This window comes from Prinia subflava, chromosome 2 (assembly GCF_021018805.1).
Source record: "Prinia subflava isolate CZ2003 ecotype Zambia chromosome 2, Cam_Psub_1.2, whole genome shotgun sequence".
NCBI classification, from domain to species: Eukaryota; Metazoa; Chordata; class Aves; order Passeriformes; family Cisticolidae; genus Prinia; species Prinia subflava.
In genome coordinates this window covers 85,400,370-85,415,136 of record NC_086248.1, presented here as the reverse complement: position 1 = coordinate 85,415,136, position 14,767 = coordinate 85,400,370, and the positions used below count along the sequence as shown (strand labels likewise).

The window sequence follows — 14,767 nt, the reverse complement described above, 5'->3', positions numbered from 1 at the left end:
CGCAGTTGAAGGAGTGTGGGGGCTGTGCATCCTTCTCATTCCTTGCCAGCCTTCTGGAGCAGAGGCGTGCCCCCCTCCCGGCGCCAGCAGGACTGATTCATCAAGCCTGACTCTCCAAGGCAATCTGCCAGACGACAGAGCTGCTGGTGGGGTGTCTTGATGCTGTCAGCTGCCCATATGTCTGTTGGGCAGCTACTGCCTGTGCAATCCCCACTCTGAGAAAAATTCAGAGCACGGTTTGGGATATCTACATCAGAGCCAATTCCACCCTCTAAGCCGATAAAATAAACGGATAATAAAAAAAAAAAAATGGGTTGAGCAAATAGGACTTTTATGTGTTTTCTAGTCAAAGTGAAATAAATTACGAGACAATAAATATATTACAATGCTTAGACAAATTCAAAGTGATGGAAGGGGAAGGGAAGGGACGACAGATGGGCAAATACAGCATGCATTCACACCTAGTGCTGGCTGTCTCAAACTGTTCTTCTCTGCAGATAAACTAATCTGTAAACCAGGAGCAGCTGATCAAAAGAGGCTTAGGGCACAGCCTTACCTTGCGGTCTCCAGGGATTTTTCAGCCACCCTAAAGCATGGCTGTAGTCCTGTAGTGGATGGACTCTATCCCATCCAAGGATGCCAGACTAACATCCCTTTCTTGCCCAGATCAAGTGCATATCTCTCTGCTGCTGTGGAACACAGGTGATTTTGCTTCCACACTACAGTGATCTGAAAAGGCCAAAGCCTGTTTCCTTTCTGGACAGAACCACTTTATTGGATTCTTGACAACTGTTCTAGGATCTAATATGATCGTGCTGTGGCTCTGAGAGGTCAGTAGGGCTGTGACAGTAGGGCAGATCAGCTGCTTTTCTCTGCTATGAAAATCAGGACATTTAATTTTAAACATATACAGTTCTCAATGGCATTATAGTTTCAAGGTTTCTTTAGAAAAAAACACTAGCCTGCTATCCTCAACTAGGGCTGGATTACAATTTTGCTTGGCCCTGTTAGAGATTATTATGGATTACAGGGTACATGTACATATTGGACTGCAAAACACGACACATTTGTGGGAAAGGGTAGTATTACAATGAAATAAACCATATCTTGCTTTCAAAGACATCCATTACCTCATATTTTCTTCCTTTACTACTGAAAATTTGAGCTACATTTCTCCTCTGCCTGTTTAAGAACAAAGAAAAGATAAATGACTTCCTTGTAGTACAAGCCTTCATTGAAAACCTACAAGTACAGCACTCGAAAAATTACATAGACTATGAACTTGATTTCTGCCTCAAATTTTAAGTTCCTCAGCTTGTCTGAATCCCCTTCTTTCATCTTTCCTAACCAAAGTACTTACACAAAGACTACTCACCATCAACATCTCAACTGAAGCCCCAGAATAGGCTTAAATGAGAAGCAAGTGTTGTATTCAGCTTGCACTGTATCATCTGAAAAGAGACTTTTTCTCACTCTTAGTGCAAATGTTTTGCTCAGAAAACCTGCCTTTTATAGGCAGCTCTAAAAATAAGCAAGCCTGTGAGGTCTAAAGCTAATCAAGCCTTTATAATATAATTTATTTAGTCCAGTGTATTCTTATCTTGATTTTTTTTATTTTTCCATTGCTGTGTCTTTTACAGTTCAATATTTTAAAGTCATTTCTCTAGGAAAACAAGCTGTATCATTGCTATTATGTGTTAGGGTTAATCAGTGCCATCATTTTACAAAAAAGTATATTTTCTTCTGAAAATAGCCTGAGCCTAAAAGCAGAAAGCCTGGTGCGAAAGAGAAAGGGTGTAATAGGAAATTCAGAGCAAGCAATTAAGTAGGTAAGTCTGCAGCTATGCCAGTGAAATCAGGCACTATGTTCTGGCTGTGTTTGCCATTTTGACTTATTCTTTCCCTGCCATCTCTTTGTCCTGTGTCATGTATTTGATAGATAAAATAGTCCTACATAACCAAATGAATATAATTGCTTGCACAATCCTCTAAACAATATTCACAGTCAGAGCTCAACTGTTCAGCACTGAAAAGACAAGGAGAAACAGGAACCTACTGCAGGAGGAGCAGGTGCCCTCTTCCAAGACCCTCCTACCAAGAATCTAAAACCACATCAGCTTTGAAATGGGTAAAAAGGCTTTCCAATGCCTTCAGATGGGAGCTGCATGGGGTGGGTGTCAGGAAGCTGGGGAGGTAGGAGCTGGCAAGGCACCCTCTTTCACCTGCCTACAGCCTGGAACCCGCCCGTGAGCAAGTGGGAGCTCAGTTAGGCAGAACGATCTCAAACTGGCAAGGCAAACTTTAGTAATAGAGTGTTTTAGAGAACAACGTGCCTTTAAGCATTTTTTAAAATTTGTAACTCTATTGCAAAATGCCTGTGGACAAAAATAGATCATCCTCTCCTTCAAGCAGGTGTTTTTCAGCCATTACCTTTACTATTGGCTCAGCACACTTGAAGCAGATTTCTTAGTAGTCTGAATTGGTGGTGATCCAGTTGAAATGAAGGGTGAAGGGAGGGGAGGGAGGAAATCCTCAGCTACTGATTTAGAAAGACTAGGAATGGTTGTCACACTCTGTGATTGCTGATACCTTTTCCATTCCTCCTATAAGGACCCAGATATCAGTAGATGTGACCCAAAATGAGGAGGACATTAAAGTGGATCTCTGACACCAATTAGAATTCAATGGATGAGCAGTAGAGAGAAAAGGAGTATTGGGAACTTGCTGCAGGTGCTGAAGTGAAAATGCAGAGATCAAATAGAGCTTCTTGGGTGGTTAAATATGCATTACACATACAAATTATGGATATGTTAAAGATTTTTCATTTAGAGATCAAATTGTTGACTCACCTGAAGCTAAATAAAAATCTTATTTCAATAGTTCATTTTGGCATCAGATGCATAACTTTTTATTACAATGAAGGGAGTGGGGACAGATATTGTCACTTAGGTTCAGAGCATCTGAGAGAGGGGATGTGGCAGATTTTATGGGCAAGAACTAGCTCATCCTGAATTCCCCTCGAGTGAAGATTCTCAGCCTTATTGATCTGAATTAATAATTGGTAGCAGAGATAAAACAGGATACTGCTGTCTTATGCTGAATCACAGAACTACAGACTATTCTGAGTTGGAAGGGACCCACAAGGATCATCAGATTCCAACTCCTGGCCATGAACAGGGCTGCCCTAACAATCACATCAAGTGCCTGAGAGTGTTTCCAACTTTTGCAACACCCTTTGATGTGCAGTGAGATGAGAATCAGGTGATTTAACCTCATATTCAACTCCTGAGGCTGTACTTGGGGGTAGAGCTGTCGCATACAATTCTCCACAGGCCTCAATAAATGTTATTTGGCAGGAGTTAACCTTTGAAGGCCATGGGAATGCCTCCAAGCTGGCAGCAGGTGCTGCCCTGCCCTGCCCTGCTCTGCTGGGGCACTGCAGCCCAGTCAGCAGCAGTGCAAACACTCTCTCATGAGCCTTCACATACATCTCACAGGCTCGTGTCAGGGGCACATCTCCCCCAGGGATAAGGGGCCGTTTAGTATTTTATATCCCTTTCTGTGTCAGCAATCAAACAAGAAAATTATCTGGGCAGCATCCACATGGTCAGGCTCTGCTCATCCTGAGCTGGACTTGCTCTGACCAATGGATTCCTCATCAGCTTCTGTACAAGCACCAAATGGATGATAATTTGTCACAACTAAACAGGATGAATTTAGGGACATTACTAAGATGTACATCTACTTTTCTTGCATATAGTTATTTTTAATATATTTATTTTATGTTTTATATTTCTATTTTCCACTTCATTTTCTGGTAATATATGCAATTTTTCTCATTTTCACTACATTTTCTTTTTTATTCTTTAAAGATTTCTCATATTGCAAGTGAGGGTGAGGTGGTGGGAAAAAAACCAAGCACAAAAAGCAAAGAAAAAACAAACAAACAAACAACAACAACAACAAAAAACCAACAAAAAAAACCCCTGTCCCTGTACTTCCCACACAAAAGAAAGAAAGAAAGAAAAAAAAAGACTAGATGAAAATGTTTTCAGCAGACACCAATAAAACCCCACAGTCCCAGAATACAGGCACCTATAAAGCAGATTCTTCATTATGACTGCTGCCCTGCAACAACCTTGCACTTGCTGAGGGTTCTCCAACAGACATTCCCACTGCAAACCACTCTCAAATGATCTGAAGTACCAAATGTCCATGCCATACTTCCCTCTCTAATGATTACATAAATTTTGCCTCCCTTTGGACTTCATGTTTTTATTTTTATAATGTGGCGCTCTCCACCTGTCAAATACAAAAGATTAATACATGCTGATTAGCATCTTCCTGTGCTGTCCTCTCTCCCAGTTGTTGTTTTATTTAATGTTTAAATGTGCAAATGCTTTGGCCAAATCAAGGTTTGTATCCTGCATACAATGCAACTGGACTAGCTCAGCTCATGTACTGAGGCTGGGTTGGGAATTTTGGTGCAGATGTGATCTGTGGAGGCAGGAGGTGGGAGATGGGTGGAACTGAAAATTGGATAGAAGTGTGGCAGGCATTTATCTGCAAGTCTGTATTTGTCTGAACCCAGTGACCAAATCACAAGTAAGGACAGATGTTTGGGCCTTTCTGAATAAATGAATCCCCTGTCTTTTCCAAAGCTAACCCATATTCCTTATTTCTAACTTTCCTCAGAGAGAAAATGACATAAACACACTTTGCTAAGGAATCAGGCTGTTGAGAAAATTTGCCCTGCCAGCAACAGGACAGGGCTTCCTCTGTTTTCAGTCTTTAGCTGGAAGATCTCCACACAGTAGGCCTTCCTTGCAAGAAGCATTAGACACTGGCATCCTCTCTGATGCTGAGTGTGGCACTGCTGTTCGAGACAACATCCTTACTTGAATTCAATACTCCTGAAGTTTGCAGCACCTCAGTCGTGAAGCACTTTCTTATTGACATGCACTTGACTAGAAGAGTGCATGGGTATATTTATACCACCATGCTGTGGGAAATTCAAGCTCAATTAATTACTTCCTCCCTAGGTTAAAGTATCCATAAGTGCAAATGCCGAAGCTATTTTTTGCTGATGAAAAGGAACTGAACAATCACCTGATTGCTAAACTGCAGCCAATATTTAACTGAGAGGTGACAGGCTAGTGGGAATCTCTGTTCAGCCACCCTGTAAAGCACTTGCAGTGAAAGGAGCTGTGTAAATATAAATCATTATTATATTGTTTAAGTAATCAAATCCATGGCACCATTGTTTAAATAAACTGGAGATGTGGAGCCATTTATTCATCTTTTAATGCTTAGACTGCCTGCTACATAAAATATATATTTAAAAAATAAGCTTTCAGAAACACATAAAATGCTTTTTTTTTCCCCAGTCCTGAATTTATAAGTTAGGGAGACTTTAGCGCTACAGTAATTCTTAATTTGTACAGCTGTTTTCATCACTTTTAGTATGAAATACCACAAAATAAAACAGACCTAAATCTCTCATAAATCTAATGGCAGTGTCGCACTTCAGATGCACATTTTTAAATGGCTGCATCTTTGCTTTAATTCAAAATACAGCCAGAAGGCTCAGCATGACCTGGGAAATTCTACAAAACACTTGCAGATTTATTCGCTTTTGAAAAAGTAGTGAATGTATATATTACACCAATGCCTGCTGGCCAAAACTGATACTTGGATACTTGATCCCCCATCATGTAGGGTGCACTGTGCTTGAAAAAAAACAGAGTCTCTTTCCCCAGATGCCTTACTTGGATTCAAGTGTTGTAGTTATGTAATCCTCCAACTTAATCATTGATGACTATCCCTGTTGCTGCAGACCACACAATGACTTCAAAGCAAGTCTCCCTGTTTATTTATGTGGGCTCCTGGTGCCATAATATTTTTCTAATGTGTTTATCCCTGTGAAGCAAGGTGGTGCTGTCACCCAGGTTACAGATGGGAAACTGAGGCTCAAAGATACTCTTTTCTAAATATTTATATTTCATTTCATTTCCTTATTCAAAATGAATTAAGCTTACCAGTGCAGAAGTTGCACTGATCTTAAGTCTGGCATTTTTACACATCTGAAACAGTTTGGAGTCCAGACTGAAAGGAGTAGGTAAGATTTTCATGACAGAAGATGTTTCCTAGTGTTCATTCCTTTAACCCTGAGTCCAAGAACAGACATTTCTTTATAGATCTTGGTCTTCTTCCATCCCTTTCTCTATTGGATATTGGTTATTCTTTCTGCATCTTTTTCCTTCAAATAAGGAGTGATATTCAGTTCTGAAATTTGTAGCAAGCTTCTGGTCACGGCTAAATGTGACGGGTACAATACACATTTACTGCCACGGGTGTTGGTGTTACAGTCAAGATGAAAGAATGGAAAGATTGCTGCATTAAAACCCACAGAGTGCAGATCCAGGATCTACTCATTAGGTCAGAGTCAGAAACATGCACCCTGAATGCATTGAAACAGATCAACACCTGCTATGAACTTGAGCAAAGGCCCTGAGAAAACAAATACAAGCAAAGGTCAGATGGGAAAGCAGACAAACCGTGCTCTTCCTGCTAATCCTCATTATAATGGCATTGGTACATCCAAAGCCAAGCTTCAGATTCTGGTACCATTTCAGCACAGTGCAAATGGGAGGCCCAGCAGACAACATTTTCCAGAATCTCTCAAAACTTAAATTTTTATTGAGCCATTGCACCCTACTGTAGTCCCCTTTTGCACCATCCTGCCAGTGGAAAATCACAGCTCTCATGGAAGGGAAAATGGAACTGCTGTCCTGGGTAATGATCAGGGCAGATGCTGACATCAATGGGGAGGGGGGAACTTCTGCTTTCACTCTTATACAATGAGTACAAGGTTCATGAAAAATTCTTAGCAGAGAAAGCAGCAGATTTCTGTGTTCTGTGCATACATTTCTTGCTAGTGGAGCAGGATTTGTGAAAGCTGAGCACAGCTGATGTGTCTCAGTCCTGGAATACCGACTGTCTTAGCGTATATTAAGTGCCCATCATTTTAGCAGCTAAACAGTATCACGTCCCATTTAGCACATACACTGCGTTTTATAGAGCACAGCACTGCTGAAATCCTTTTCCCTTAGGTTTTTCCACACACTCATTGCAGTGATATGCATCTGACCAATTAAAGCAAAACAGCTTTACTTAATTAACTCTAAGGGACTGAGTGGTTCCCTGACTGGAAGTTGTAAGAACTGGTTTTGATATTATGAGTACCATTGATTAACTCTCAGATGCTGGACAATCACTTCATCTTTCTATGCTTCATTTTTCCCTCGTGCAAAATGTAGAGGAAAAAAAATTGTTTTCTTTGGTGAAGTGCTTTTGAGAGCTGTGAATGAAAAGAGCTATGCATCATCAGTGAATCCTCAAAAAAGGTCTGATGGGAGATTTTTTGAAACAGCGCTCTCCTCACTGAGCTTCTGAAAAACTGAGCCACAACCAAATAAAGCAGCAAAGGGCCAAAACCTCACTGGGAGGACAAGTGGGGACATGATAAAAAAATCTAGCAGTTGCCTAAAATCTTGACAGCAACTTTTTCTTCCAGACTGGGCTGGCAAGATGACATCTTTCATTTCTGCCTATGGCACCCAATTCTCACCCATCCAATTCCTAGGCCGCATGTCAGTGCTTCTGCATGGTTTTTTTGGTGGTTTTTGTTGTTGTTGTTTGTGGTGGTGTTTTTTTGAGGTTTTTTGTTTGTTTGTTTTTTTCCCTGGCCTAGAAAATTTTCCTCCCAATTTTCCTCCCTAGAAAATTGACACATCCAACCATTTCCAACATCTGACAACCCCTGCGAACTTCTCTTTCTGGTTGCAGGGATATTTCTGTTTACTGGGCCAAATTAATTTTACAATGAACATATGACTTATACATCTTTCAGAGTGGTTTTCAGCCTTACACTGTGGCTAAGATCTTAATTGCTGCTGAGTTTTGCCAAGAGCATTGCCTTGGGGAATAAAATGGCACTAGCATGTTTTCTTCCATTCTGTTCCTAATTCTACATCATTACTTTATCTTATCCTTTCATTCTGCTTAACTCCGCATAGTTGCAATACCCAAAGCTAACACACTGGTTCCACTGTACATTAGCCCAAGCAAAATAAACAATTTTCACTTTCTAATTGATTTATTTCACGATATTTTACAATTAAGGAGTTGAGGTGGACAGAACTGAATTTTCTCAGATTAATTCAGTATTTGAATAAATATCCTTAAAAAAAAAGCCTTTATACTTGCTGGTCAATATTCCTGCTTTTGGCAATAAGTGAGTGAATTTGGAGTATCTAAATTGATTATTTTATTCTTTCTGTTTGACAACTGACTCAGATAAAGGTATTGTTGGCACAAAATTTTGTCCATATCAACTAAACATTCTGTTCTGGAGAAGCCTTAAAATTAGATTTCATTGCAGGAGGAGGGTGAGGGAAAGATATCACATGAATATTTGCTACCTCTCCTTTTGACTTCCTCATGCTAAAGAAAACCACCTTGTGGTACAGAAGAAAATAACAAGGCTTGTTGTGGGATCTGGAAGCCAAATACCATGACTTGATGAATTTCTCAACTTTGCCTGCAGGCAGCAGGAGAAGAACAGAGTAGCCATCAGGTAACACCAAACCTACCATGGAAATCAATGGCTTTGACTACGTTTTGGCCACGGTTTATTCTCAAATTAGGTTCAAACCCCAAATCCCATTATATCTCTAGCAGATGCAATTTTTCTCCACTGCTTCAGGATGTTTATAAAGCTATAAGAGTTGATATGTTTGGTTCTACTTTTCCATGAGATTCTGACTTCTGCTGGTAGATCATATACACCCAAAGATACAGTTCAGTTCAATGAAATCTTTGCAATAAAAAGGAAGGGCAAGGTGGTTTCTAGGGATTCATCGCTAGCATGAATATGTCAATCATTCTTTCAATACACAAGGAAAAAACAGTAGTAATGTTTTCCTGTAATGTTTCTGCACATTTTTAGTCCCTAAAAATTTATTGCTGCTTCACTGCAAGAGCGATTCCTGTTTTACATCATTAAAAGTCATAGGAATTGTAGAACTGGAGGATCATAAGGAACATTTAGGATTTGCTTCTGAAATTATATCTACCTCTTCTTGCATTTAATATGGTATAAAAAATTAAATGGTCCAAAGTTGTCAGCCATTACAGTTGGGTAAACAGATGTTAGTGAAATAAGAAACGAGCTCTTTCATATAGGTGAAAAATGTCTTGTTAGCAACCCCAGATCTTGAATCACAGAATAATTAGAGCCTATGTTATCGGTAGACAGCACAAACTTCCTCCCACGTTGCTTCCTCTCTAAATAGTCTGTTTCAATCCCACCTACAGGAGGTGGAAAGGGAAATTTCTGACTTCTAGTCTTCAAGTTTTCCTGTCTTTGTTAAGCATACTAAGGAGACCACCAACTGCAGCACTATTTTTTCCCAAATTGAAAATTTTACTGAAAACAGCTGTTGGAAAATAAGTACTACAGAGATTTGCAGTGTGAGACTTGGACAGAAAAGCAACGAACAGACCAACTATTTGCCAAACTGACAGAGAGAATGCAAATTTGTCAGATACCACTAATGCTACTGGTCACATTGCCATCTCTGTTCAAAGTCAAGTCAGCAAAAAGTCAAAGAGTAAAAGACTACTTATGTTGATTTCCCCCCCATGCCATCATCAGAGGACCAAACAAAAATGCATTTACCTGTAGATCAGGACTTCATCATCCGAGCAGTTATACTGCAGCTGATACATTTTTACCCGGGGGGCCGACTTGCTGACTGTCCACTTGACCAAAGCTGAGGTAGTGGTCACATCTGACACCAGGACAGCCCTTTCCGGTGGGCCTTTTGTCTCACCGCGGTTGGACTTGGTGGAGCTGGTGATGTCCGAGAGCCTGGATTTCGGCGGAGCCGCTTTGCCTGTGCCATTGCTGAGATGGGGAAGCTGGACAATGGAGAGTTCAATCGTTGCCGTGGACTCTCCTGCAGCGTTGGCCGCTATGCACGTGAAGGTTCCGTAGTCCTTGGAGGTGGTGATGTGGATGTCTAAGGTGCCGTTGTCATAGACGGCTGTCCTCGAGGAGTTCCCGATCAGACGGTCGTCGGGGGCCACCCAGTGGATGATGGGGGTGGGATCCCCAATGGCTTTGCACTTCAGCGTGGCCGTCTGCCCTTCCAACACCAGCAGCTTGTGGGTATGTTGTGTAATAAGAGGAGGCTCACAAACAAATTCCTCTTCCCGTACGTACCAGAAGTACCTTCCCTTTAGACTTGGAGGAGAAGCACAAGTTTCCATATCGTCGTCCCTGTCAAGCCGCCTCAACCACAGTAGCTCACAGTTGCAATGCAGTGGATTTCCCCCAAAGCTGAGGGACAGAGGTGGTGAAAACGGGGTGACAACCAATGGAATTACTTGTGATCTGGCAAATATAGGGTCAGGAGGGAGCTTCTGCAGTCTGTTGGATGTTAGATCTAATCTGGCCAATTTCTGAAGATCTGCAAATGTCCCCTCTGTTATATAATCTATTAGGTTGTGATCTAAACTGAGCTGGTGCAAGTTTATCATCTTTCTTATAGATTCCCAGGGAATGCTTCGGAGGTTATTGTAGGAAAGGTCTAAGTCTTCCAATGTCAGTAAAAAATCCTCAAAGGCTTCATCAGAAATGCTGCTTAGCTGGTTGTTGTTTAAAATCAAATGCTGAAGGTTAATTAAACCTCTTAAGGTATCCTCTTCAATCTCAGGCAACCTGTTGCTGTCCAGATGCAAAGACCGAAGACTCTCCAAGTCGGTGAAAGAGTAGGGCTGTATGTAACTAATGGTGTTTCTGGACAAAGTAAGGTCAACAAGTCCAGACATATTGGCAAAATCTTGTCTGCTGATATTGATAATAAAATTGCCCCCAAGACGGAGTTCAACAGTTCTTCGATCTATGTCCAGTGGTACAAAAAGGAGACCCTTGGAAGGACACAAAGTCCCCAGTGACTCAGACAGGTTCTGACAGACACAATATTTGGGACAAGCATTGACTGTGACAGCCATTCCAAACACCAGGATGCCGCAGAGCAATTTTTCCATTGTAAATCACGCAACTGTACCTGAAGAAAAGAGTGAAAAAGAACATCAGCAATTATCATTTAATAATTGTAATACATTTCTTCCTATGTCTTGCCTAACATCTACCTCCAGAGAGATGCCTCCTCTCAGGAGTCACACCTAAAGGCATCAGCTCTCCAGGATGAGATAGTTACGTGTTAAAAAAACATTATAAAAACAAGATAAAATCTTTTTCTTTCTCTCTTTCTTTCTCTCTTTCTCTTTCTTTCTTTCTTTCTTTCTTTCTTTCTTTCTTTCTTTCTTTCTTTCTTTCTTTCTTTCTTTCTTTCTTTCTTTCTTTCTTTCTTTCTTTCTTTCTTTCTTTCTTTCTTTCTTTCTTTCTTTCTTTCTTTCTTTCTTTCTTTCTTTCTTTCTTTCTTTCTTTCTTTCTTTCTTTCTTTCTTTCTTTCTTTCTTTCTTTCTTTCTTTCTTTCTTTCTTTCTTTCTTTCTTTCTTTCTTTCTTTCTTTCTTTCTTTCACCACAGATTGCAAGGCTTATTAAAAATCCTGAAAGATTTCATTTGAAATAGTGTCTGCTTCTTTGGGAGTAGAAGCTAGAATCAGTATCTATAATAATTACTTTCTGCTGCATAATAATGTGCAATTAGTTTTAGGGTTGAAGCAGCTGACTTTATGGATAAAAATAACTGCATTTTTACCCTTCAGTAATGTGGTTAATAATGACCATGTAATTATCTGGCCAGTTCTGGGGCAAGCCACTTGCCCACTCATAATAAAATTAATGATGGACAGCATTAGAAGCAGAAATCACATGTGTAATTGCCACCTGGTTTCACCCTGTGCTCAACCAAGCCATGGTGACAGCATCTAGCCCCAAAGAGAAGGGATCCAGGGGAGGACTGTGCTACCTTAAGTCCCTGGAAAGCTTTTTGACAGCTACATGCTCTCACACTGCAACTCCTACTGTTGCAGTGACAGTGAAGCTCTTGCCCATCTTCATGTCCCTCCCTTGCACCCTGTCAATTCCTCTTTGCACCATTATCTCCCTTTTTTCCAACCTCTCACACAGTTTTCCAGCTTAAACTGCAACAATGTGTCTTTGAAGAATAAACAAAAGTCATGCTTGAGCTGGCTTGGAGAGACAATTGTGGTTGGGAGAAGTTGAAGCCTTGGATTTGGGAATATTTACTTGTACAGGTTTGCTGACATTCTTCCCACAAGTGCAGGACATAGGGAAACTTGCTTCCTTGATGTTTCTCCCTTTCCCAGACCCTGCTGTCCAGCAGGGCTGAAGAATGAGCACTCATTTCTAGCCCTCATTCTCCTTCTGAGTAAAAGGGCAGATAGACAGAGCTGTATTTCTGTGAGGGCTCTCCTTGGCTTTTTTGCTAGGATGGTTTGCTCCCGTCTCCAAGACTCTCCCCCTGAGGCACTAGTTAAAGGCACAATTCAGGTTCTCATTTTGAATGTGGCCATTTTGCCTCTCTAACCTTCAATCACCAAATAAACTTGCACCACTGCTTGGTATGTGCCATATCCCTTCTCAATCATGCAGGCGCTCATACACTTAGCAGTTTTTTGGCACGTGCTCCGATATATTGAACCCCCAGCAAGACACACCAAACACAAAACAAAAACTATCACTTCAGCAATTTTTAAAGAACTCTTTAAACAGATCTTGCTCTATCTTCTTGTGAAAGGAAAAAAACCTAACAGCCTATGTTTGAGACTCTGCCCAAAAGTTCCTGGTTCATGCCCTGGATAAGGTGGCTTGGTATCTCCTCTCCAGGATATGCAAGATGAGTCAGAAAGGAGGAACTGTAGAAATGCAAGATGCTCTGAGTGCTGAACTAGGAAAAGTGTGTTCGTTACGGCAAGGTTTTCTGCATGGCGTGAGGATGGTAATTATATACTGTTATTACTATTTCATAGCAGAGGAAACAACTGAAGCATCTGTGTTTGCTGAGCTTTACAAACAAGATGAAAGCAAGACACTTTTAGAAAGGATGGCTTGAGAAGAGTAATCTTACCTTCAATAGTAAATAAAGGGCTACTGAATCAAATGTTTGGAGATAAGCAAGTCTGTTATTGATGCAAATCTGTGACATACATACCAAAGAGCTATAAATATCCCTTACAATGTTATCAATTGGTAGTTTAGTAGCAGGCAATTGCCTTTTTCAATCTTAATTATAAATGTATTATGCAGCTTTAATTTAGTGTATTACCCTACCAGCTGAAATGATAAACAAAAAGCAGTTTAAAAGGGAGAGAAATAGATACAGTTAATTAGTAATAAGCCCTTTCATAGCTTCTCCCTCATCTACATTCCCACCCTCTGAATATCTATTCAAAAATGTGAATGCACACTTGCGACAGCCGTGTCTCCTTTAAGTGTCTCAATTCTCTAACCACATTTTTTCCGGATGCTGGTAAATATCACAGTGCTTTGGGGAGATGGCTGACTCTAAGCATCAGAATAAAGAGCATTCACGGGAAAAAAAAGTAAAAATGGGAGGAGGAACAGAAGTTAATTACATAAAATAGGGACTGAAGCACCAAGAGGAGGATGTGAAGCAGGAGGCCTAAATGGCAAAGCAAACCCTGATGGGGAAACCATCTGTGGATGGCTCGAAAGCACATCATCTGCCTGTGTGTGCTTGCACGTGTGCAGGAAAGTCACAGAGAGTGCAGCATGTGCTTTTTGCCAGCAAGAGGGCAAACTGGCAGCAGCCACTGTCATCCCACCTAGTGCACGCACTTGAAAGTACTAATGCAAGTATTGTTTGTTTACAGAAGAGATTTCTTCCTCTGTGATCATTTGCTAGCATTGTTATTTCAAAGCTTCTGAGCCTTGGGTTTCTCTACAATGTAATCCTAAAGTGAACAGTTCACAATGCAACGAAGAGGGTATAAACCCAAAGGACTTCCTATAGGGCATTGGAGACAACAGAAATGGACAGGACTCCTTAAGGAGAAAATCTGGGACTTCCATAGGGCAAATGATTTTCCTTTCTCTCTCCACACAGACAAAGCACTTGGGCCAAAGATGAAGTAGGAACTCATAGACTAACTGAATCATAAAATAGTTTGGGTTTGAAGGGACCTTCAAGATCATCTAGTTCCAACCCACCTGCCAAGGGGCACCTTTCACTAGACCAGGCTGCTCAGAGCCCCATCCAGCCTGGACTTAAGTATTTCCAGGGATGATACCAGATAATACTGCAATTCTTGAGCCTGTACAATTAAAATCATATCCTTTAAAATCTAGACCATCCCACAAAGTCATTGTAATTGCTAGTTGCCAAGGAGATTGATGTATAATAAAAATTGTTTTGATTTAATTTTGGGTAATTTTCTTGTAAGACAGAAAATATAGTGTCAAGTTTAGGGTCTGTTTTTGCTGACCAGAATGCTCACCTTGTTCACAAAATCTCTTGTAAAGTGCAACACCAAGAATTTTATAAGCTGCTAATGGCAGTCTTGTGATAAGCTCCCCGTTCTGATTTACATTTTAAAGATATCTATCAGCCTGATAAAGCATATTTCTCACAGCAAGTCAGTAAATCTGGAAGAGTTCCTGTCTCAGCCCAAGATGAAAAATAGCCCCTTTAGTCCTCTTAGAACACGGATTGGTATGAATTAATATGTGCAAGAGCCATAAAACTTGGTG

At 40.7% G+C, this 14,767-nt stretch overlaps 1 protein-coding gene across 1 annotated transcript in view; it reads right to left on the bottom strand.

Annotated features, from left to right (window-relative positions):
* Positions 1–12,169, bottom strand: part of LRFN2 (leucine rich repeat and fibronectin type III domain containing 2) — a 40,134-nt gene extending 27,965 nt beyond the window's left edge. The window contains exon 1 of the mRNA XM_063390848.1: positions 9,743–12,169. Coding sequence (XP_063246918.1) covers positions 9,743–11,115 — 1,373 coding nt within the window. The 5' untranslated portion in view covers positions 11,116–12,169. The remainder of the gene's footprint in view (positions 1–9,742) is intronic.
* Between the last annotated feature and the right edge of the window lie 2,598 nt (positions 12,170–14,767).